Source organism: Oncorhynchus keta, chromosome 15 (genome assembly GCF_023373465.1).
Source record: "Oncorhynchus keta strain PuntledgeMale-10-30-2019 chromosome 15, Oket_V2, whole genome shotgun sequence".
Lineage (NCBI taxonomy): Eukaryota > Metazoa > Chordata > Actinopteri > Salmoniformes > Salmonidae > Oncorhynchus > Oncorhynchus keta.
The window spans coordinates 37,118,846-37,142,815 of record NC_068435.1 but is presented as its reverse complement, the minus strand read 5'-3'; the positions used below and the strand labels follow the sequence as shown (position 1 = coordinate 37,142,815).

At 43.3% G+C, this 23,970-nt stretch overlaps 1 protein-coding gene and 1 long non-coding RNA gene across 20 annotated transcripts in view; one reads left to right on the top strand and one right to left on the bottom strand.

Annotated features, from left to right (window-relative positions):
- LOC118380778 (zinc finger protein 512B-like) overlaps positions 1-23,970 on the bottom strand; it is a 115,322-nt gene that overhangs the window by 5,572 nt on the left and 85,780 nt on the right. For 5 of the 11 annotated variants that reach the window (XM_052463961.1, XM_052463960.1, XM_052463966.1 and 2 more), the window contains 7 exons: positions 11,780-11,872; positions 3,520-3,618; positions 2,478-2,672; positions 1,815-2,279; positions 1,229-1,679; positions 1,048-1,142; positions 842-940 (listed from right to left, as the gene is read on the bottom strand). In XM_052463961.1, the coding sequence (XP_052319921.1) occupies positions 842-940; positions 1,048-1,142; positions 1,229-1,679; positions 1,815-2,279; positions 2,478-2,672; positions 3,520-3,618; positions 11,780-11,872 (1,497 nt within the window). The remainder of the gene's footprint in view (positions 1-841; positions 941-1,047; positions 1,143-1,228; positions 1,680-1,814; positions 2,280-2,477; positions 2,673-3,519; positions 3,619-11,779; positions 11,873-23,970) is intronic. The other 6 variants (XM_052463969.1, XM_052463964.1, XM_052463965.1 and 3 more) reach the window with 4 other exon arrangements.
- LOC127907646 (uncharacterized) lies at positions 8,758-10,753 on the top strand. 9 transcript variants are annotated; one of them, XR_008065298.1, is made up of 8 exons: positions 8,758-9,272; positions 9,428-9,481; positions 9,641-9,860; positions 9,940-10,048; positions 10,154-10,208; positions 10,263-10,389; positions 10,532-10,623; positions 10,684-10,732. It is a non-coding gene; the product is annotated as an uncharacterized LOC127907646 (long non-coding RNA). The 9 variants fall into 9 exon arrangements; XR_008065297.1 differs by having other exon boundaries at positions 9,696-9,860; positions 10,154-10,389; XR_008065296.1 differs by having other exon boundaries at positions 9,641-9,805; positions 10,154-10,389.

Here is a 23,970-nt window from a genome sequence, read left to right as displayed (position 1 = left end):
GTCTATCAGGCCCACCTGTAAAGGACTGTTTATGTATGTCTGTCTCACCTGAGAGTGGGTCTATCAGGCCCACCTGTAAAGGACACCTCTGTCTCACCTGAGAGGGTCTATCAGGCCCACCTGTAAAGAACTGTTTATGTATGTCTGTCTCACCTGTGAGTGGGTCTATCAGGCGCACCTGTGAGTGGGTCTATCAGGCCCACCTGTAAAGGACTGTTTATGTATGTCTGTCTCACCTGTGAGTGGGTCTATCAGGCGCACCTGTGAGTGGGTCTATCAGGCCCACCTGTAAAGAACTGTTTATGTATGTCTGTCTCACCTGAGAGTGGGTCTATCAGGCCCACCTGTAAAGAACTGTTTATGTATGTCTGTCTCACCTGAGAGTGGGTCTGTCAGGCCCACCTGTAAAAGACTGTTTATGTATGTCTGTCTCACCTGTGAGTGGGTCTATCAGGCGCACCTGTGAGTGGGTCTATCAGGCCCACCCGTGATGGGTCTATCAGGCCCACCCGTCTATCAGGCCCACCTGTAAAGAACTGTTTATGTATGTCTGTCTCACCTGAGAGTGGGTCTGTCAGGCCCACCTGTAAAGGACTGTTTATGTATGTCTGTCTCACCTGAGAGTGGGTCTGTCAGGCCCACCTGTAAAAGACTGTTTATGTATGTCTGTCTCACCTGTGAGTGGGTCTATCAGGCGCACCTGTGAGTGGGTCTATCAGGCCCACCCGTGAGTGGGTCTATCAGGCCCACCTGTAAAGGACTGTTCATGTATGTCTGTCTCACCTGTTGGTGGGTCTATCAGGCCCACCTGTAAATAACTGTTTATGTATGTCTGTCTCACCTGAGAGTGGGTCTTGCTGATGTGGTATTTGACACCACTCTCTGAGCTGAATTCCTTCTGGCACAGTAAGCAGGTGTACTTCCCTGCATCGCCCTCTGCCTGCAGCACACAGAAACATACCCCAGTCAAGCGTAGGTACAAGTTGTCCCTGAACTCAACAGAGTGATACAGAGTCAGATATTTTTTGAATCCTTTTAAGGTCCTACCTGGTTACAGTTGGCTAGATGAGCTTTGAGTCCCGACACACTGGAGTAAACAGCTTCACAGCTCTGAAAACAGAGAGGAACAACAACACAGACACCTGAAATGTATAAAAGCAACTGGATTACTTAAAATACAGGATTTATCTGGTTTAATGTACAGAACATGTTGTCCAGAGGTTCTTACTCCGTTGGAGCAGCAGATGAAGCCCTTCTCTTTGACCTCGTTCTTCCAGCTCTCCAGCAGCTTGGGACTGAACATGGGAAGACCAGGACGAGTGTAGTTCAACTGGGGGAGGAAGACAGGGACCACATGTTAAATGTGTTTGTATGTGTGTATGTACCTGTGTATGTCTTACCCTCTTGCTGTCCGGTACCAGGTCGTCTCGCTTGGTGCCCCAGTCCTTGTCCAGTTCATCTTCTGCTATCTCCTGCAGGTGGAACACTGCTACCTGGGCAGACCGACGTCTCACCCTACCACTAGGAGTCCTCTCAAAGTCCTCCCCCAGCCCCTCTCTCTCCCTCTCTCTCCCATCTCTCTCCCTACCCGCAGACAACTCCTGACCCTTTTCGTTGTCCTTCCTGTCTCTCTCCCTCTCTCTCCCATCCTTCTCCTTACCCGCAGACAACTCCTGACCCTTTTCGTTGTCTTTCTTCTCTCTCTCCCTCTCTCTCCCATCCTTCTCCCTTACCCGCAGACAACTCCTGACCCTTTTCGTTGTCTTTCTTCTCTCTCTCCCTCTCTCTCCCATCCTTCTCTCCCAACTCCTGACCCTTTCGTTGTCTTTCTTCTCTCTCTCCCTCTCTCTCCCATCCTTCTCCCTACCCGCAGACAACTCCTGACCCTTTTCGTTGTCCTTCCTGTCTCTCTCCCTCTCTCTCCCATCCTTCTCCCTACCCGCAGACAACTCCTGACCCTTTTCGTTGTCCTTCCTGTCTCTCTCCCTCTCTCTCCCATCCTTCTCCCTACCCGCAGACAACTCCTGACCCTTTTCGTTGTCCTTCCTGTCTCTCTCCCTCTCTCTCCCATCCTTCTCCCTACCCGCAGACAACTCCTGACCCTTTTCGTTGTCCTTCCTGTCTCTCTCCCTCTCTCTCCCATCCTTCTCCCTACCCGCAGACAACTCCTGACCCTTTTCGTTGTCTTTCCTCTCTCTCTCCCTCTCTCTCCCATCCTTCTCTCTCTCCATGTGGTTCTGTTCCCTCCTTCCTGCAGGCTGTCCCTCCTCTGTTCTCATCTGGAAGAGAGGAGGGACACAGCCCAGTCAGAGACCAATGAGAAGAGGATTCACAGCGATTCAATCAATCATACATTTCTGCCACAGGAATGGCTGAACGAACCAGATGGAACTCATTTCCATAATTAACAGCATATATGACATTTCAAGACACACTAGTCATAATAGTGTAATAGTAAACGTTCAGTTCTCTCTTACCCCTCTGCCGGTGGTATTGTTGTTAGTGGTGGGGTGTTCAGTGCAGAGGTGGTAGTCTCTGCCAGTCTTAGAGCGGTAGGTCTTCCCACAGTGCTGACACAGAAATACAGGCTTGTCCTCCTCTGATAGCTGTCTGCCACAGCGCTTCTGATGGTATTGGTATCCCATCAGGCTGAAAAAATGGGCTGAGCAGCTCTGTGTGTGTGTGTGTGTGTGTGTGTGTGTGTGTGTGTGTGTGTGTGTGTGTGTGTGTGTGTGGTGTGTGTGTGTGTGTGGTGTGTGTGTGTGTGTGGGCAACATTTAAAGAGGGGGAAATAGAACATTCACATTAGACTGGAAATCAGGTTGGTGGAGCGGAGTATGGATTTGTCTAACGAAGGCAACCATCACATTGGGTCTATTAGTCATCTAACGTTTTTTATATAGTCTAATTAACATAAACATATATTTCTCAGGAGAGATGGCCAACCATTTTTTGTGGTTGTTTGACATAAGAATGAGACAGAAGTGGAGGAAAGATTGAACATGTCCATGGACGAAGAAAGGTTATTGTAAATGTCTCTGTCTCCGCAGCCCTGCCTCTTCCCCTCTCTGCACCGTAGTGTGAGGAATTGATGACAGTGTGTTGATGTATGTTTGGGCAGAATAACAAGAAAGAGAGGAGAGGAGGGAGAAAGAGAGAGAGCGAGCGAGGTAAATGGAGATGGAGGGGAGTTCAGCATAAATAGAGAAGAAAATTGAATACATTTGGAGAAGATAGCAAGAGAAAGAAGTGGGAGAAAAGAGAGAAAGAAAGACAAAAAACGTGTTGAATCAACGTCGATTCCATGTCATTTCAACCCCCAAAAATGGACGTTGAATTAACGAGAAATACTGATTGGATTTGCAAAAAGAAAGGGAAAATTTGATTTTTTTTCACCCAACCTAAATCCAATGACATGGTGACAATTTTAGTTGATTTAACATTAGTTGGCAACTCAGCCAAATGTAAATCCAAACTACACATTGAACTGACGTCTGTGCCCAGTTGGAGGAGACATACCTCCCTAGGACACTTGATTCGTCCCGTCTGTTTGAGCACTCTACGCAGCCTCTCTCTCTCCTCCTGCACATCCTCCATCTGGTCCTCGCTCCCCAAAGCCTGAGGGGGGGGGGAAACACAGCGTCGTACCAGTGTCCCCTCAAAACACCTCCCCCTCCTAAACCAGGCCTAGAAAATGTGATTTCGGGCGATGCCAGAATCATTAAATGTTTTCATGGCAATCCCGTTACTCTATGCATGTTGTGACAATTGTCAAACTAATGTTTTCACCAAGGTGTTTATCAAAAAACACATGCCGGATAAAACGAGCAGCGGACTGCACAGCACAGCCAGAGAAAGGAGGAAAGGGGCTACAGATCTGGGCAGTGATTAAGTGCATATGTGACCCGTTTCAAAAAGCGTATGTCACATGTCACTACTTCACAAGAGAGGCATTTAAATGTTGTTTGTTTTATTATTTGATCAAAATGCGTTTTTTTTTTGTTGTCAGAAATGCCTTCTGGATCATGTGAACCTTCATGTGCCTTAATAACAAACTTGTATGCCGCCTGTAAATACAAATAAAATAGTTCAATTACGAGCCTAGTTGTTTTAGCCACGGGAAAAAGTCAGGAGCCATGATTGGCTGAGATAATGGATGGGCTGGACATGCAGAGAGATGAGTTTGGGATTTTTCTGCCATGTAGCATGCTTCTGTCTATAACGTGAGCTGGTCAGTATGTGTAGATAATCCTTTCTACCACGGCTGTTTTTGAAAGATATCATTGCTACTCAACATTACTACCCTGAAGTTGTGACAGACTACTTTCTGGCTCTGAAAATGAATCAGACGATAAGGAAATCCCTGATTTAGGTAAAAACATTTTCACTGAACCAGACATTGTAGGGTCTTCTGATGACAGTGATGGGGAAGAAACGGCGATCAACAGTGTTGTTGACCGAGTTTTGAAAACAATGGAATGCTCGGTGGAAGCAGAGAGATGATTACCAAAAGAGTCGAAAAGAGAACACAGAAGGCTTTTGTATAAAACACCTGACTCTGGATCACAGATCACACTGTCGGTCCGAATCCAGGTGGTGGGTCACAGATATTGAGAGAACAACTCTCTGGATTGAAATGCAACTGTGGATACACGCTCGGGTGCATCTTAATGGCCTAAATTAGCATCCACCAAATCGGTTTCTCTTGTGTTTTTAGATCTGTACACATCTACAGACGATTGAGATCCAGATACATCCTTAGTCTGCCAGGGAAAGGAGGGAGATAAGATGGTAGATCAGAGGAATACATGTAATTCCCACACTAAAGCAAAGCAAAGAGAATCTTGTCACAGTCAGGCCCTGAGGCGAGAGAACACACACTCCCGCCAGCCTTAGATTCACGAGGGGACACGGCAGAACCACCAGCATTTCTTCTTAAAACCTATATCAGACACGAGAGAGAAGGAAAGGGGTGAGAGAATGAGAGAGAAAGAATGAGAGTGGGAAAGAACGATATGGAAATGTGGTGAGAGTGTGAGAGGAAGGGAGAGAGAGACTGAGAAAGAGGGGGGTTACTAGAGAGAGAAACATCAGAGGTAGTGTATCACAGTGGCAGTTACAACAACAAGGTCAAAGCCAGCAGGTGACCTCTGTCACTGTGTCATCCTGCTGCTGTGTTTTCCCACACTGCTCAGCCATTTGACCAGAGGACATACACTGGGTACAGATTAGCAAGGATGCCACTTCTGCAGGTATTTCAGGACAAACACACACACATACACCCACACAGACACACACAAACACAAATGAAAGTGTTTGGGACATGTTAGTTCATGAATATTTGATGATACTTTTTAAGTCAGTGGTTTTGAATTATTCAACAAACTTAATTGGAGAGCCATTCCACTAACAACGGATAGATATGTTGTGGTGTGGGGGCTGTGCTTTGGCAAAGTGGGTGGGGTTATATCCTTCCTGTTTGGCCCTGTCCGGGGGTGTCCTCGGATGGGGCCACAGTGTCTCCTGACCCCTCCTGTCTCAGCCTCCAGTATTTATGCTGCAGTAGTTTATGTGTCGGGGGCCTAGGGTCAGTTTGTTATATCTGGAGTACTTCTCCTGTCCTATTCGGTGTCCTGTGTGAATCTAAGTGTGCGTTCTCTAATTCTCTCCTTCTCTCTTTCTTTCTCTCTCTCGGAGGACCTGAGCCCTAGGACCATGCCCCAGGACTACCTGACATGATGACTCCTTGCTGTCCCCAGTCCACCTGGCCATGCTGCTGCTCCAGTTTCAACTGGCCTGGGCCCTAGGACCATGTCCCAGGACTACCTGACATGAGGACTCCTTGCTGTCCCCAGTCCACCTGGCCATGCTCCTGCTCCAGTTTCAACTGTTCTGCCTTACTATTATTCAACCATGCTGGTCATTTATGAACATTTGAACATCTTGGCCACGTTCTGTTATAATCTCCACCCGGCACAGCCAGAAGAGGACTGGCCACCCCACATATGCTCTCTCTAATTCTCTCTTTCTTTCTCTCTCTCGGAGGACCTGAGCCCTAGGACCGTGCCCCAGGACTACCTGACATGATGGCTCCTTGCTGTCCCCAGTCCACCTGACTGTGCTGCTGCTCCAGTTTCAACTGTTCTGCCTTATTATTATTCGACCATGCTGGTCATTTATGAACATTTGAACATCTTGGTCATGTTCTGTTATAATCTCTACCCGGCACAGCCAGAAGAGGACTGGCCACCCCACATAGCCCGGTTCCTCTCTAGGTTTCTTCCTAGGTTTTGGCCTTTCTAGGGAGTTTTTCCTAGCCACCGTGCTTTTACACCTGCATTGTTTGCTGTTTGGGGTTTTAGGCTGGGTTTCTGTACAGCACTTTGAGATATCAGCTGATGTACGAAGGGCTATATAAATAAATTTGATTTGATTTGATTTGATATGTTGATATCTTAATGAACGTCTCTACTGCACCAGAATGTAATGAGCAGAGACTGAAGACAAAGGTCTTAAACAGTTTTACTTCAGTTGTACAGAGGGCATAACTCCTCTTACATGTAAACAAATCAGCGATGATGGCAAGGTTGAATGGAACACACACACACACACACACACACACACACACACACACACACACACACACTAGAGGTCGACCGATTAATCAGAATGGCAGATTAATTAGGGCCGATTCATAACAATCTGATTTTTGGACACATGAAGTTGTTGAGCTCAGAATTGGACACCGTTTTTTTTTGACACCTTTATTTAATCTTTATTTAACAAGTCAGTTAAGAACACGTTCTTATTTTCAATGACGGCCTAGGAACGGTGGGTTGACTGCCTCGTTCAGGGGCAGAACGACAGATTTTCACCTTGTCAGCTCAGGGTATCCAATCTTGCAACCTTACAGTTAACTAGTCCAACGCTCTAACCACCTGATTACATTGCACTCCACGAGGAGCCTGGTAAGCCAAGGTAAGTTGCTAGCGAGCATTAAACTTATCTTATAAAAAACAATCAATCATAATCACTAGTCAACTACACATGGTTGATGATATTACTAGTTTATCTAGCGTGTCCTGCGTTGTATATAAACAATGCGGTGCGTATCGTTGCTCCAATGTGTACCTAACCATGAACATCAATGCCTTTCTTAAAATCAATACACAGAAGTATATATTCTTAAACCTGCATATTTAGCTAAAAGAAATCCAGGTTAGCAGGCAATATTAACCAGGTGAAATTGTGTCACTTCTCTTGCGTTCATTGCACGCAGAGTCAGTGCATATGCAACAGTTTGGGCCGCCTAAATTGCCAGAATTTTACGTAATTATGACATAACATTGAAGGTTGTACAATGTAACAGGAATATTTAGACTAAATGGATGCCACCCGTTAGATAAAATACGGAACGGTTCCGCATTTCACTGAAAGAATAAACGTCTTGTTTTCGAGATGATAGTTTCCGGATTCGACCATATTAATGACCTAAGGCTCGTATTTCTGTGTGTTATTATTTCTGTGTTATTATGTTATAATTAAGTCTATGATTTGATAGAGCAGTCTGACTGAGCAATGATAGGCAGCAGCAGGCTCGCAAGCATTCATTCAAACAGCACTTTTGTGCGATTTGCCAGCAGCTCTTCGTTGTACTTCAAGCATTGAGCTGTTGTCGCGACTTCCGCCGAAGCGTCACCGGCTTTCTAGTCACCACCGATCCATGTTTCAGTTTCGTTTTGTCTGTATTACACACACCTGGTTTCAATTCCCATATCATGTTCCTTATTTAACCCTCTGACAAAGACACATTGTAACGGCCGTCGTGGGAAGAAGGTGAGGACCAATGCGCAGCGTGGTACGTGTTCATCTTTTTAATAAAGTAAACTGAACACTGAATAACAAAACAACAAAGAAACAACCGGAACAGTTCTGTCTGGTGTCGACACACAAAGACTAAAAACAACCACCCACAAAACACAATGGAAAACAGGCTCCCTAAATATGGTTCTCAATCAGGGACAACGATTGACAGCTGCCTCTGATTGAGAACCATACCAGGCCAAACACAGAAATAGAAAATCATAGAAAAACTAACATAGACAACCCACCCAACTCACGCCCTGACCATACTAAAACAAAAGACAAAACAAAGGAACTAAGGTCAGAACGTGACAGCTGTTTATGACTTCAAGTCTACCAACTCCCGAGATTCGGCTGGTGTAACCGATGTGAAATGGCTAGCTAGTTAGCGGGGTAGCTCAGTTGGTAGAGCATGGCGCTTGTAACGCCAGGGTAGTGGGTTCGATTCCCGGGACCACCCATACGTAGAATGTATGCATAAGTCGCTTTGGATAAAAGCGTCTGCTAAATGGCATTTTATTTTTTTATTTTATTTAAAAAAAAATATCTTTTCAAACATCACTCGCTCTGAGACTTGGAGAGGTTGTTCCCCTTGCACTGCAAGGGCCGCGGCTTTTGTGGAGCGATGGGTAACGCTGCTTCGAGGGTGGCTGTTGTCGTTGTGTTCCTGGTTCGAGCCCAGGGAAGAGAGAGGAGAGGGGCGGAAGCTATACTGTTAATACTGGCAATACTGGCAATACTAAAGTGCCTGTAAGAACATCCAATAGTCAAAGGTTAATGAAATACAAATGGTTTAGAGAGAGTAGTCCTATAATAACTACAACCTAAAACTTCTTACCTGGGAATATTGAAGACTCATGTTAAAAGGAACCACCAGCTTTCATATGTTCTCATGTTCTGAGCAAGGAACTGAAACGTTAGCTTTCTTACATGGCACATATTGCACTTTTACTTTCTTCTCCAACACTTAGTTTTTGAATGATTTAAAAATCATAATCGGTCGACCTCTAACACAGAGGATAAATGTTCATTCATTAATATTTTAGGATGGGGCGGGAGGAAAAACATGAAAAGTTGTTGGTTCGAATCCCCGAGATGCCTAGGTGAAAAATCTGTCAAATCAAGTCGCCGTGTCCACGAATGCAGGAGAGAGGGGTTTGTTGATATATTATTGAATCCCTGAGATGACTAGGTGATAGAGACAGAGGGTTTGTTGATATATTATTGAATCCCTGAGATGACTAGGTGATAGAGACAGAGAGGGTTTGTTGATATATTAATGAATCCCTGAGATGACTAGGTGATAGAGACAGAGAGGGTTTGTTGATATATTAATGAATCCCTGAGATGACTAGGTGATAGAGACAGAGGGGTTTGTTGATATATTAATGAATCCCTGAGATGACTAGGTGATGGAGACAGAGGGGTTTGTTGATATATTAATGAATCCCTGAGATGACTAGGTGATAGAGAGAGGTTTGTTGATATATTAATGAATCCCTGAGATGACTAGATAGAGACAGAGGGGTTTGTTGATATATTAATGAATCCCTGAGATGACTAGGTGATAGAGACAGAGGGGTTTGTTGATATATTAATGAATCCCTGAGATGACTAGGTGATGGAGACAGAGGGGTTTGTTGATATATTAATGAATCCCTGAGATGACTAGGTGATAGAGAGAGGTTTGTTGATATATTAATGAATCCCTGAGATGACTAGGTGATAGAGACAGAGAGGGTTTGTTTATATATTAATGAATCCCTGCGATGACTAGGTGATAGAGACAGAGAGGGTTTGTTGATATATTAATGAATCCCTGAGATGACTAGGTGATAGAGACAGAGAGGGTTTGTTGATATATTAATGAATCCCTGAGATGACTAGGTGATAGAGACAGAGAGGGTTTGTTGATATATTAATGAATCCCTGAGATGACTAGGTGATAGAGACAGAGAGGGTTTGTTGATATATTAATGAATCCCTGAGATGACTAGGTGATAGAGACAGAGAGGGTTTGTTGATATATTAGATGAATCCCTGAGATGACTAGGTGATAGAGACTGAGATGACTAGGTGATAGAGACAGAGGGGTTTGTTGATATATTAATGAATCCCTGAGATGACTAGGTGATAGAGACAGAGAGGGTTTGTTGATATATTAATGAATCCCTGAGATGACTAGGTGATAGAGACAGAGGGGTTTGTTGATATATTAATGAATCCCTGAGATGACTGATAGAGACAGAGAGGGTTTGTTGATATATTAATGAATCCCTGAGATGACTAGGTGATAGAGACAGAGAGGGTTTGTTGATATATTAATGAATCCCTGAGATGACTAGGTGATAGAGACAGAGGGGTTTGTTGATATATTAATGAATCCCTGAGATGACTAGGTGATAGAGACAGAGAGGGTTTGTTGATATATTAATGAATCCCTGAGATGACTAGGTGATAGAGACAGAGAGGGTTTGTTGATATATTAATGAATCCCTGAGATGACTAGGTGATAGAGACAGAGAGGTTTGTTGATATATTAATGAATCCCTGAGATGACTAGGTGATAGAGACAGAGAGGGTTTGTATGATATATTAATGAATCCCTGAGATGACTTTGTTGATATATTAATGAATCCCTGAGATGACAGGTGATAGAGACAGAGAGGGTTTGTTGATATATTAATGAATCCCTGAGATGACTAGGTGATAGAGACAGAGGGGTTTGTTGATATATTAATGAATCCCTGAGATGACTAGGTGATAGAGACAGAGAGGGGTTTGTTGATATATTAATGAATGAATCCCTGAGATGACTAGGTGATAGAGACAGAGAGGGTTTGTTGATATATTAATGAATCCCTGAGATGACTAGGTGATAGAGACAGAGAGGTGTTTGCAGGAGGAGATATAGATATGTGTCCACTAATGCAGGAGGACAAAGAATCCACTAATGCAGATGACAAGAGATATGACTAATGAGGAGGACAAAGAGATATGGTCCACTAATGCAGGATGAGATAGAGATTGTGTCCACTAATGCAGGATAGATGAATCCACTAATGCAGGAGGACTTTAGATATGTGCCCACTAATGCAGGAGGACAAAGAGGTTTGCAGGATGAGATGAGATATGTGTCCACTAATGCAATGAATCCACTAATGAGGAGGACAAAGAGATAGTGTCCACTAATGCAGGAGGACGAGAGATATGTGTCCACTAATGCAGGATGAGATAGAGATATGTGTCCACTAATGCAGGATGAGATAGAGATATGTGTCCACTAATGCAGGAGAGATAGAGATATGTGTCCACTAATGCAGGAGGAGCTTTGATATGTGTCCACTAATGCAGGAGGAGATAGAGATATGTGTCCACTAATGCAGGAGGAGAAAGAGATATGTGTCCACTAATGCAGGAGGACAAAGAGATATGTGTCCACTAATGCAGGAGGACAAAGAGATATGTGTCCACTAATGCAGGATGAGATAGAGATATGTGTCCACTAATGCAGGAGGAGATAGAGATATGTGTCCACTAATGCAGGAGGAGAAAGAGATATGTCCACTAATGCAGGAGGACAAAGAGATATGTGTCCACTAATGCAGGAGGACAAAGAGATATGTGTCCACTAATGCAGGATGAGATAGAGATATATGTGTCCACTAATGCAGGAGGAGATAGAGATATGTGTCCACTAATGCAGGAGGAGCTTTAGATATGTGTCCACTAATGCAGGAGGAGAAAGAGATATGTCCACTAATGCAGGAGGACATAGAGATATGTGTCCACTAATGCAGGAGGAGAAAGAGATATGTCCACTAATGCAGGAGGACAAAGAGATATGTGTCCACTAATGCAGGAGGACATAGAGATATGCGTCCACTAATGCATGTTTTTATTTGTGTGTGTTTACCTCGCTGCTGTGCTCAGACATTGTATGGTAGTTGAGTCCGGCCTTGGACCTGAACTGTTTCTGGCATTGCTGGCACTTCAGGGCATCCTGGAGCTGCAGGGTTAAAGGACAAAGGTCACACAGTAACTCAAAGGTCATTCATTCCTATTAACTTATGAATATCTTGTATCCACTGGCAGGTCTTGGTCTTTCTGCTCACTGTTCCCCAGCATGACCTTCACATGAGTTAATGACACGGGACCATTTCACCTATAATGGTCTTTGGCAGGTAATCATCAAGACCAATAACTGGAAAGAAGCAAATATTGATCTATCTGGCAGAGGAAGAGGTTTTACAGTGACTGACTCCTTAATGGCACAACTGTCACTTTTATAGTCACATTGTCCACCAGGCCATAAGCACCTACTGCCTTAGCTCTAGAATACCTCAATAGTCTAAATTGGCTTCTTGTCCTTGTGTCCTTTCCTGATTGTTTTGACCTACAGCCTGTAGCCTGTTTTTTCAGATTGGTACAGTTAAAGGAGAGGAAGCTACTTCAGAGTATTGAGACGCAGCCACAGTATAATTCCTCCAGCCCTCCAATCAATACTCTGCGTCTACTGGCCCCCTGGACCTGCCCGAGGGGTCCTCAGAGAGAAGCATCTAACAGTGTGCCTGCCTTATTCTCATCCCCAGAGTACGCTAGTGGCCTGAACCCGATGAAGTGGTTAACAACTGCATTAAAGAAAGCAGTCCAAATGAATAAAAAGCTAAAGAAGAGTTATATCCCAAAAATTTCCAAACACCTGAAGGTACCACATTCATCTGTACAAACAATAGTACGCAAGTATAAACACCATGGGACCACGCAGCCATCATTTTTCTCAGGAAGGAGATGCTTTCTGTGTCTTAGAGATGAACGTGCTTTGGTGTGAAAAATGCAAATCAATCCCAGAACAATAGCAAAGGACCTTGTGAAGATGCTGGAGGAAACAGGTACAAAAGTATCTATATCCACAGTAAAACAAGTCCTATATCGACATAACCTGAAAAGCCGCTCAGCAAGTAAGAAGCCACTGCTCCAAAACCACCATAAAAAGCCAGACTACGGTTTGCAACTGCACATGGGGGACAAAGATCGTACTTTTTGGAGAAATGTCCTCTAGTCTGATGAAACAAAAATAAAACTGTATGGCCATAATGACTATCGTTATGTTTGAAGGAAAAGGGGGGAAGTTTACAAGCCGAAGAACACCATCCCAACTGTGAAGCAAGGGGGTGGCAGCATCATGTTGTGGGGTGTTTTGCTGCAGGAGGGACTGGTGCCCTTCACAAAATAGACGGCATCACGAGGAAGAAAAATTATGTGGATATATGGAAGCAACATCTCAAGACATCAGTCAGGAAGTTAAAGCTTGGTCGCAAATGGGTTTTCCAAATGGACAATGACCCCAAGTATACTTCCAAAGTTGTGGCGAAATGGCTTACGGAAAACAAAGTCAAGGTATTGGAGTGGCCGTCACAAAGCCTTGACCTCAATCCCATGGAACATTTGTGGGCAGAACTGAAAAAGTGTTTGTGAGCAAGGAGGCCAACAAATCTGACTCAGTTACACCAGCTCTGTCAGGAGGAATGGGCCAAAATTCACCCAACTTATTGTGGGAAGCTTGTGGAAGGCTACCCAAAACATTTGACCCAAGTTAAACAATTTAAAGGCAATGCTACCAAATACTAATAGAGTGTATGTAAACTTCTGACTCACTGGGAATGTGAATAAATAAATAAAAGCTGAAATAAATCACTCTCTACTATTATTCTGACATTTCACATTCTTAAAATAAAGTGGTGATCCTAACTGACCTAAGACAGGGAATTTATACGAGTATTAAATGTCAGGAAATGTGAAACTGAGTTTAAATGTATTTGGCTAAGGTGTATGTAAACTTCTGACTTCAAATGTACATCAATTTTCAGAAATGGTGATAAATTGACATGAATTAAAATATGTGAAAGAGATAGAGATCATCATGACATGGCCTCGTGAAAAGACAGACATCATTTGTTTTGAAGTATATCGCAAGGTAATTTTATTTTCAAGAGACAAATGATCATGTTTTGTGGCAAAACTCTAAATATCCACTTCAGACAACAGAAGTCCAATAGAAAAAGTATTGGGTTTTAAACAGTCATATGTAATAAAGTATCAATACACAAATAAACATTTAAATAATCAATTTAGCCAATGTATTCTCTGCAGAGGTTGAGCAGTGTATAAGATTTAGCCAATGTATTCTCTGCAGAGGTTGAGCAGTGTATAAGATTTAGCCAATGTATTCTCTGCAGAGGTTGAGCAGTGTATAAGATTTAGCCAATGTATTCTCTGCAGAGGTTGAGCAGTGTATAAGATTTAGCCAATGTATTCTCTGCAGAGGTTGAGCAGTGTATAAGATTTAGCCAATGTATTCTCTGCAGAGGTTGAGCAGTGTATACAATTTAGCCAATGTATTCTCTGCAGAGGTTGAGCAGTGTATAAGATGTGTTTTTGTTTAGGGCATTTAATTAACTTTCGGAGGAATTGTATGTGGGTTTTACATGTTTGTTCGGTTGGATAAATCTGGGTTTCCTGGGGCCTCCCCTGGGTGCACGTTTTGGTTTTGGGCAGGGCCAACTTTGGGAAACCCTGGGATAAATCAAGGGAAGATGTTTTAGTTTAAATATATAGACCGTAGGAAAGGATGTAAGGACTAATAAGGACATTGAATGTTTGTCGGAATTCATTTGCCGGTCAAGGATGGATTGATTCTTATTTCTGGAGTGACACAGTCTGATATTTTTCTGCAGTGGGTAGGCTACTAGCCTAGGTTGTTTCCCTTCACCTAAGTGTCACTGGATCTAGACTCTATTCTTGTCATGAGCTTGTTTAGAAATGTTCCACTTTGGGCCAACAGGAACAGATACCCCAGGCACCAATAAACTGTCGATGCAATCCATAATCAAAAGGACCATGATACACAAGAGCTCAAAGCTAACGTAACACTAGCTAGCCAACGCGAATAGCTGAGAGTGCCTGCTGTCAATCACCACATCTGACCAGGGGTTAACTTAATAAAATAAGGATTTGATTAAGTGTGTAAAATAGAATAATGCAGTGTCATGTAAAACTATCCTGATGCCGAAAACGCAATAGCCCAACTCTCTAAATACATGGTTCCGGATATCGCACATTTTGGTATGAAACACATTTTAAAGGGTTCTAGAGCACCAGCTTACTGTGACTGTAAATCTGTATTTTTATTTTGTTCAGAAACATTTTGGAATGTTGATTTGTGATGCCCTGTCATGCTTGTTTGCAGGTCATTCTATTTCTCGAATGGTTTTCTAACTCTTTTGAAACAGTTGGGCTATGTTCCCTGCCTGTCCGGTGCATCCTGTCACCGTGAAAATGTAGAAATGAATCGTCACCATCAGATGTTATCACACCATTGCGCACACTCTCCTTTCAAACATTTCCCAGTCAGTTAAGTAGTACATTCAGCCGTCCCAAATATATAAAGCTTTGATTGAAGTGACCGGCTAAGCTCGCACTAATGTGACCAATTGAAAATGTAACTCACAGCCAAGCCATAGTGTCACAAAATGAAAGTAAATGGTTGCACTGAGACCTGTTGATGGCCACTTATAGGCTTTGTTATTCTTGATCTGACATGATTACACCACAGTAAATGGAGAAATAGGGGACAGGAATCTATTGGTTTGTTGTATATGTCACAATTTAATCGACTCACAGTTCTGTCAAAGTCACCAAACTATTTCTATAGGTTAGTAGCCTACAGCCTGGTGAAAATGACATTTGTTTTAGCTTACATTTGACTGAAAGATGTCAACCAGCTTGTTGGCCCTTTTCTCTCCCTTTGCACCTGGCTATCAGGGGGATTTCGGAAGGTTGTGGCTGTTTTTACTTTATGATAACCTGCTTATCGTGGTGACTTTGTCACAGGGAACATATCCGCTTTTCCATTAAACAAACATACAAGAAACCCACTATAGATAGTGCCACGGTTGATCAAATTCTCACCAATCCGACTAGTCAAACCATGCACTCTTGACTCGTCTGTTTCCACAAATGTGTAGGCCTATCAACTGTTTTGTTAACAGTGAATAGCCTAGCTGCATTTTATATTTCGAGTAGGCTACCACAAAGCTATAGTTTGGAGATTTGCAAATGGGAGATGGAGATTGCCTTCAGTAACTGTGTAGAGGTTGATTGTAGCCTACATGTGATAGTCATCAATGCAATTTATAAAAGTCATGCAAGTAGGCCTAAATTAAGGTTTCTATTGGGGACAAGTGTTCAATCCCCCTTGGGTTGTGCCATGGTGGAGATCTTTGTGGGCTATACTCGGCCTTGTCTCAGGATGGTAAGTTGGTGGTTGAGGATATTCCTCTAGTGGTGTGGGGGCTGTGCTTTGGCAAAGTGGGTGGGGTTATATCCTTCCTGTTTGGCCCTGTCTGGGGGTGTCATCAGATGGGGCCACAGTGTCTCCTGACCCCTCCTGTCTCAACCTCCAGTATTTATGCTGCAGTAGTTTGTGTCGGGGGCTATGGTCAGTTTGTTATATAGACCTCCACTCATGACTGTCAAACGCTCCCTGAAACATTTCAGCGAGCAGGCCTTTCTAATTGACCTGGCCGGGGTATCCTGGAAGGATATTGATCTCATTCCGTCAGTAGAGGATGCCTGGGTATTTTTTTTAAATGCCTTCCTAACCATCTTATATAAGCATGCCCCATTCAAGAAATTTAGAACCAGGAACAGATATAGCCCTTGGTTCTCCCCAGACCCGACTGCCCTTAACCAACACAAAAACATCCTATGGCGTTCTGCATTAGCATCGAACAGCCCCCGTGATATGCAGCTGTTCAGAGAAGCTAGAAACCATTATACACAGGCAGTTAGAAAAGCCAAGGCTAGCTTTTTCAAGCAGAAATTTGCTTCCTGCAACATTAACTCAAAAGATTTCTGGGAACACCTCCTAAGAACACCTCCTCCCAGCTGCCCACTGCACTGAAGATAGGAAACCCTGTCACCACTGATAAATCCACCATAATTGAGAATTTCAAAAAGCATTTTTCTACGGCTGGCCATGGTTTCCACCTGGCTACTCCTACCCCGGTCAACAGCACTGCACCCCCCACAGCAACTCGCCCAAGCCTTCCCCATTTCTCATTCTCCCAAATCCAGTCAGCTGATGTTCTGAAAGAGCTGCAAAATCTGGACCCCTACAAATCAGCTGGGCTAGAAAATCTGGACCCTTTCTTTCTAAAATGATCTGCCAAAATTGTTGCTACCCCTATTACTAGCCTGTTCAACCTCTCTTTCGTGTCATCTGAGATTCCCAAAGATTGGAAAGCAGCTGCGGTCATCCCCCTCTTCAAACGGGGGGACACTCTTGACCCAAACTGCTATAGACATATATCTATCCTACCTTTCTAAGGTCTTCGAAAGCCAAGTCAACAAACAGATTACCGACCATTTTCGAATCTCACAATATCTTCTCTGCTATGCAATCTGGTTTCAGAGCTGGTCATGGGTGCACCTCAGCCACACTCAAGGTCCTAAACGATATCTTAACCGCCATCGATAAGAAACATTACTGTCCAGCCGTATTCATTGATCTGCCCAAGGCTTTCGACTCTGTCAATCACCACATACTCACCGGCAGACTCGACAGCCTTGGTTTCTCAAATGATTGCCTCGCCTGCTTCACCAACTACTTCTCTGAGAGTTCAGTGTGTCAAATCGGAGGGTCTGCTGTCCGGACCTCTGGCAGTCTCTATGGGGGTGCACAGGGTTAAATTCTTGGACCGACTCTCTTCTCTGTATACATCAATGATGTCGCTCTTGCTGTTGGTGAGTCTCTGATCCACCTCTACGCAGACGACTTCATTCTGTATACTTCTGGCCCTTCTTTGGACACTGTTAACAACCCTCCAGGCAAGCTTCAATGCCATACAACTCTCCTTCCGTGGCCTCCAATTGCGCTTAAATACAAGTAAAACTAAATGCATGCTCTTCAACCGATCGCTGCCTGCACCTGCCCAACATCACTACTCTGGACGGCTCTGACTTAGAATACGTGGACAACTACAAATACCTAGGTGTCTGGTTAGACTGTAAACTCTCCTTCCAGACCCACATCAAACATCTCCAATCCAAAGTTAAATCTAGAATTGGCTTCCTATTTTGCAACAAAGCATCCTTCACTCATGCTGCCAAACATACCCTTGTAAAACTGACCATCCTACCAATCCTCGACTTCGGCGATGTCATTTACAGGATAGACTCCAATACCCTACTTAACAAATTGGATGCAGTCTATCACAGTGCAATCTGTTGTGTCACCAAAGTCCCATATACTACCCACCATTTAGCCCAAACAACTACCTCTTTCCCTATTGTATTTATTTATTTTGCTCCTTTGCACCCCATTATTTTTATTTCTACTTTGCACATTCATCCACTGCAAATCTACCATTCCAGTGTTTTACTTGCTATGTTGTATTTACTTTGCCACCATGGTCTTTTTTTGCCTTTACCTTCCGTGTAACTCTGTCGCTGTATGTGTCGAACTGCTTTGCTTTATCTTGGCCAGGTCGCAATTGTAAATGAGAACTTGTTCTCAACTTGCTTACCTGGTTAAATAAAGGTGAAAAAAAACATATATCTGGAGTACTTCTCCTGTCCTATCCGGTGTCCTGTGTGAATTTAAGTATGCTCTCTCTAATTTTCTCTTTCTCTCTCTCGGAGGACCTGAGCCCTCGGACCATGCCTCAGGACTACCTGACATGATGACTCCTTGCTGTCCCCAGTCCACCTGGCCGTGCTGCTGCTCCAGTTTCAACTGTTCTGCCTGTGATTATTATTATTTGACCATGCTGGTAATTTATGAACATTTGAACATCTCTAACCGGCACAGCTAAAAGAGGACTGGCCACCCCACATAGCCTGGTTCCTCTCTAGGTTTTGGAGTTTTTCCTAGCCACCGTGCTTCTACACCTGCATTGCTTGCTGTTTGGGGTTTTAGGATGGGTTTCTGTACAGCCCTTTGAGATATCAGCTGTATGAAGGGATATATAAATAAATGTGATTTGATTTTGATTTGACTTTACATTGACTCTGGCTAAATATGTTAGGCTGCTAGCATTGTGGTGACTGGTCTAATGTATGATTGAAGCCAGAGAGTTGATACATCTGGTTTATGCAGTTTTTGCAATGCATACTTTTTTATTTTTGCATTACTGCGGCATAATTCTGCTCTGGAAACGGGAAGAAGCTTGGTCGGGAAGTCTGCTCACCGGTATTCAACAGCAATATGGATCCACCCATCCACAGACAAGAGCCAGCTAATAGGCTTAAGCCTATTCATGGGTTGCGTGTTTCGTCACAATATTGCTTTGAATGTTCGTTTTGGACTGATGTCCGACTTAGCATTCTACTCAATGCATTGTCAAAGAGCGCTGATGAAGATTTAATCAAAAGTGCATTAAAGTATCTTTGAAATACGATGACATTCAACAGGAGGCAAATAATTAGTAGGGAAACCTTTTGTCATTTTGATGTTGAGTTTAGATGTAGTATAACATTAGCTAGCTAGCTAAGAATTTTTTTGGGGGGACTGGATTTTAGCTAGCTAACATGAGCATTTCTAGCTATTTTTGACAAACTTTGCTAGCTAATGACAACATTACCATCTGTCTGAAACAAATTTGATGACATGATAATGCTGGCAAAGTTTCCCTACTAGATATTTGACTACTTTAGCAATGTCATCGTATTTCCAGGCACTATAGTGTAATTTAGACTAAATAGTAGTTAGCCACTTTAGGGCACCACTATGGTGACTTGAGAACGTTTCATGGTCATTTTGATTAATATTGAGAAGTGAGAGCTTTCACTCCCTTTACTGCAATCTTAACCCTTGTGTTGTCTGAAGGGTAAAAAATGACTCAACAGCAGAGAAAAACCCCGAAATGATATGTTTTCTACTTGAAATGTGATGACTTTTCCTAGTGACCCAAACATTAGAAAAAGTGAAAGCCTTTGTTCATATTTCCATGGAAGCTGTACAGTACACCACCAGGGTACAAAGACTGTCTTAGGGTCATTTGTGACCCGGCATCTTTTAAAATCATTTACACACCACAAAAACCACAAAGACACACACACACAATGAGAAATTGAGATTGTTCAATCAGTAGAACACCAGACAAAACTAAAACGTTCTTGTGCATGAGCAGCATCTCCCCTCCATGACCTCACACATGACTCAAGTTCACAGACAAAATAAAAACAATCATTTCTTGAAAGCATTGTCTACTAATGGGGAATTCAGTCAGAGGGTATAAAGGTGGTGCAGATGACAGTCCTCCCAGTTCCCTCTTTGCTGAAGCCATGAGTGCATGTTTCAATGCCCAACAGGTCAGAGATCTGATTTTTTCAGATGTCCAGGTGGAATAAGGAAACAATGATTTAGAAGAGGAGGAGGTATCTGAAGAAGACGATAGGGAAGAATACAACCCAGAGCACAAAGCATCATTCTCAGATGAAGAAGAAATCCCCCAAGCTGAAGGAGAGACATTTTTGCACAAAAATAGTAAAATAACATGGTCCTTGTCACCATGTGACAACCAGGGCAGGAAGGCAGCACAAAATGTCATAAGGATGACCCCAGGGCCCACAAGACATGCAGTTGCCCAGGACATCACCTCAACATTCTACATGTTCATCCCACCGGCCATCGAAAAAATCGTCCTGGAGATGACACATTTGCAGGGTTTCCGTAAACATGGAGACAACTGGAAAAGGATGGATGAGAGTGACCTGCGTGCCTACATAGGGCTGCTAATATTAGCGGGTGTGTATAGGTCCCGAGGCGAGGCTACATGTAGTCTCTGGGATGCAGAGAGTGGAAGGGTGATTTTCCATGCCACGATGCCACTGAAAGTCTTTCACACTTTCTCAATGCCACGATTTGATATCGCTGAGTCAAGACCTGCAAGATGTGTGAGAGACAAACTGGCGGCCATAAGAGAGGTCTGGGAGAAGTGGGTGGAGTGTCTGCCATACCTCTACAACCCTGGGCCTGAAGTAACAGTGGATGGAGCGTCAGCCATGCCTCTACAACCCTGGGCCTGAAGTAACAGTGGATGGAGCGTCTGCCATGCCTCTACAACCCTGGGCCTGAAGTAACAGTGGATGGAGCGTCTGCCATGCCTCTACAACCCTGGGCCTGAAGTAACAGTGGATAAGCAACTGGTTCCATTCTGAAATACATTTTTATTTTCATATCTGTAAATTGACCATTTTCACTGTTAATTTTATTATGTATTGCTGTAAAATCATTGATTTATGTGATTGTTTTATGTGACTCTGAAACTAATTACTGATAGTAATCTCTTTTGTCAAAAGGTCGCTGTCCTTTCCGGCAGTATATCCCCTGCAAGCCAGCAAAGTATGGCATCATGATATGGGTGGCCTGTGATGCACAATCCAGATACGCCTGGAAGATGCAAGTCTACACAGGGAAGCCGACCAGTGGAGGCCCGGAGAAGAGCCAGAGGATGCGGGTTGTGCTTGATGTGAAAGACTGAGGGGGCACAATGTCACGTGACAATTTCTTCACCTCTAATGACCTCAGCCAGCAGCTCCTGAAGAGGAATATCACCATGGTTGGCACAGATAGAAAGAACAAGCCTGAGCTCCCCCTGCACTTCCCGCAACAAGGAGGACCTTCTCATCAAAGTTTGCCTTCACCCCCACCTTGTTCCTCCTAAAGAGGAACAAGAATGTGGTCCTCCTGAGAACACTGCCCAAAACGGCTGAGATCAGTGATCGTGAGGACAGGAAGCCAGCCATCATCCTGGACTACAACCACAACCAAGGAGGTGTGGACAACCTGGACAAGGTGATTGGAACTTACAGTTGCAGGAGGATGACTTCCCGCTGGCCCCTGGTCATCTTCTATAACATCATTGATGTGTCCTCATACAATGCCTTAGTGATATGGAACAAGATCAACCCTACCTGGATGCCTGATAAGCGGAACAAGAGGAGGGTGTTCCTAGAGCAGCTGGGAAAGGCACTTGTAACCTCACACATTCAAAGAAGGGAGTACCTCCCTCACACAGCAGCCTCTGCAGCGCTTGTGAAAGCTGTTCAGGGGGCTGAATCTTGTCCTTATCCACCGGAGGCTGCAAGCTGGGGTAGGCAAGAGGAGGAGATGCCAATTCTGCACCCCAAAGAAGGACTGTAAAACAAATACATCTGCAAAATACATTTGCATACTGTCTTACATGTGCTAATTAGTTGATTGAGTTATGTTCTTCGTGTTTTTTGTATCTATTATCTTATTTTATTATTTTTTATTGTTGTTGTTGTTTATACACCTTGTGGGTGGGGGCAATTGTTAAAACAATGGGAGAAGACTAGCATTTTGTAGTTGAATTCCTCATTGTACAATATATAAGAATATATCACTATGTTGCCAAAAAGTTCAAGACTGATTGTTTCCCTTCAATAAAATGCATTCAAAACTACTTTCTGCACATTTTTTGCCATACAAGTGCTATCTCTTGCAACAACAAAACATGTTGACACTTATGCAGTACCTTTAGCAATAATAATAATAATATAATGTCCACACATTATATGCAGTCTTCTGCATTGTGAAGAGGGAAAATCCAGATATTCACAGGGTCTGTGAAAAAATGACAGGTTTCTTCATGAAAAACAGATTTGGGGTTTAAAATTCAATTAAGCTGCTATATTTTTGTGGTTTACTGACAGCGGGTCATTTTTTACCCTGAGGACAAGGGAAGTAATACAGAATGTTAAGACTACACAAGGGCTAAATCAAAGTTCAAAATCATTCTGTCCAGCTAATGATGCTGCAGCTAGTGTTGTTACCATGGCAATTTCAATGGAGGTACCTAGACCCACATTAGCAACAAAATCATAGCATCCAAAATCTAAATGTTCAAAGAGGAAATGTTTGTAAGGAGAAAAAAAAAACGGACATATAGTTTTATTTAAATTACCTTGTAGAATGCTTCCCTTTAAAGCACCTCGAAAGTAAATGTTTTAAAAGTACAACCATAATTCATACACAAGTTTACATACACCTTAGCCAAATACATTTCAACTCAGTTTCTCACAATTCCTGACATTTAATCCCAGTACAAATGCACTGTTTTAGGTCAGTTAGGATCACCACTTTATTTTAAGAATGTGAAATGTCAGAATAATTTCTTTCATCACATTCCCAGTGGGTCAGAAGTTTACATACACTCAATTAGTATTTGGTAGCATTGCCTTTAAATTGTTGAACAAGGGTCAAATGTTTTGAGTAGCCTTCCACAAGCTTCCCACAATTAGTTGGGTGAATTTTGGCCCATTCCTCCTGACAGAGCTGGTGTAACTGAGTCAGGTTTGTAGGCCTTGCTCACACACACTTTTTCAGTTCTGCCCACAAATGTTCTATAGGATTGAGGTCAGGGCTTTGCCACTCCAATACCTTGACTTTGTTGTCCTTAAGACATTTTGCCACAACTTTGGAAGTATGCTTGGGGTCATTGTCCATTTGGAAGACCCATTTGCGACCAGCTTTAACTTCCTGACTGATGTCTTGAGATGTTGCTTCAATATATCTACATCATTTTCCTTCCTCATGATGTTGTCTATTTGTGAAGTGCACCAGTCCCACCTGCAGCAAAGCACCCCCACAACATGATGCTGCCACCCCCTTGCTTCATGTTTGGGACTGTGTTATTCGGCTTGCAAGCCTCCCCATTTTTCCTCCAAATATAACGGTCTTTATCGAACCAGAGGACATTTCTCAAAAAAGTATGATCTTTGTTCCCATGAGTAGTTGCAAACCGTAGTCTTGACTTTTTTACGTTTGATATAGATACCTTTGTACCGGTTTCCTCAAGCATCTTCACAAGGTCCTTTGCTGTTGTTCTGGGATTAATTTGCACCAAAGTACGTTCATCTCTAAGAGACAGAAAGTGTCTCCTTCCTGAGTCTCATGGTGTTTATACTTGCGTACTATTGTTTGTACAGATGGAACGTGGTACCTTCAGGCGTTTGGAAATTGCTCCCAAAGATGAGCCAGACTACCAAAATTCAGAGGTCTTTGCTGATTTCTGTTGA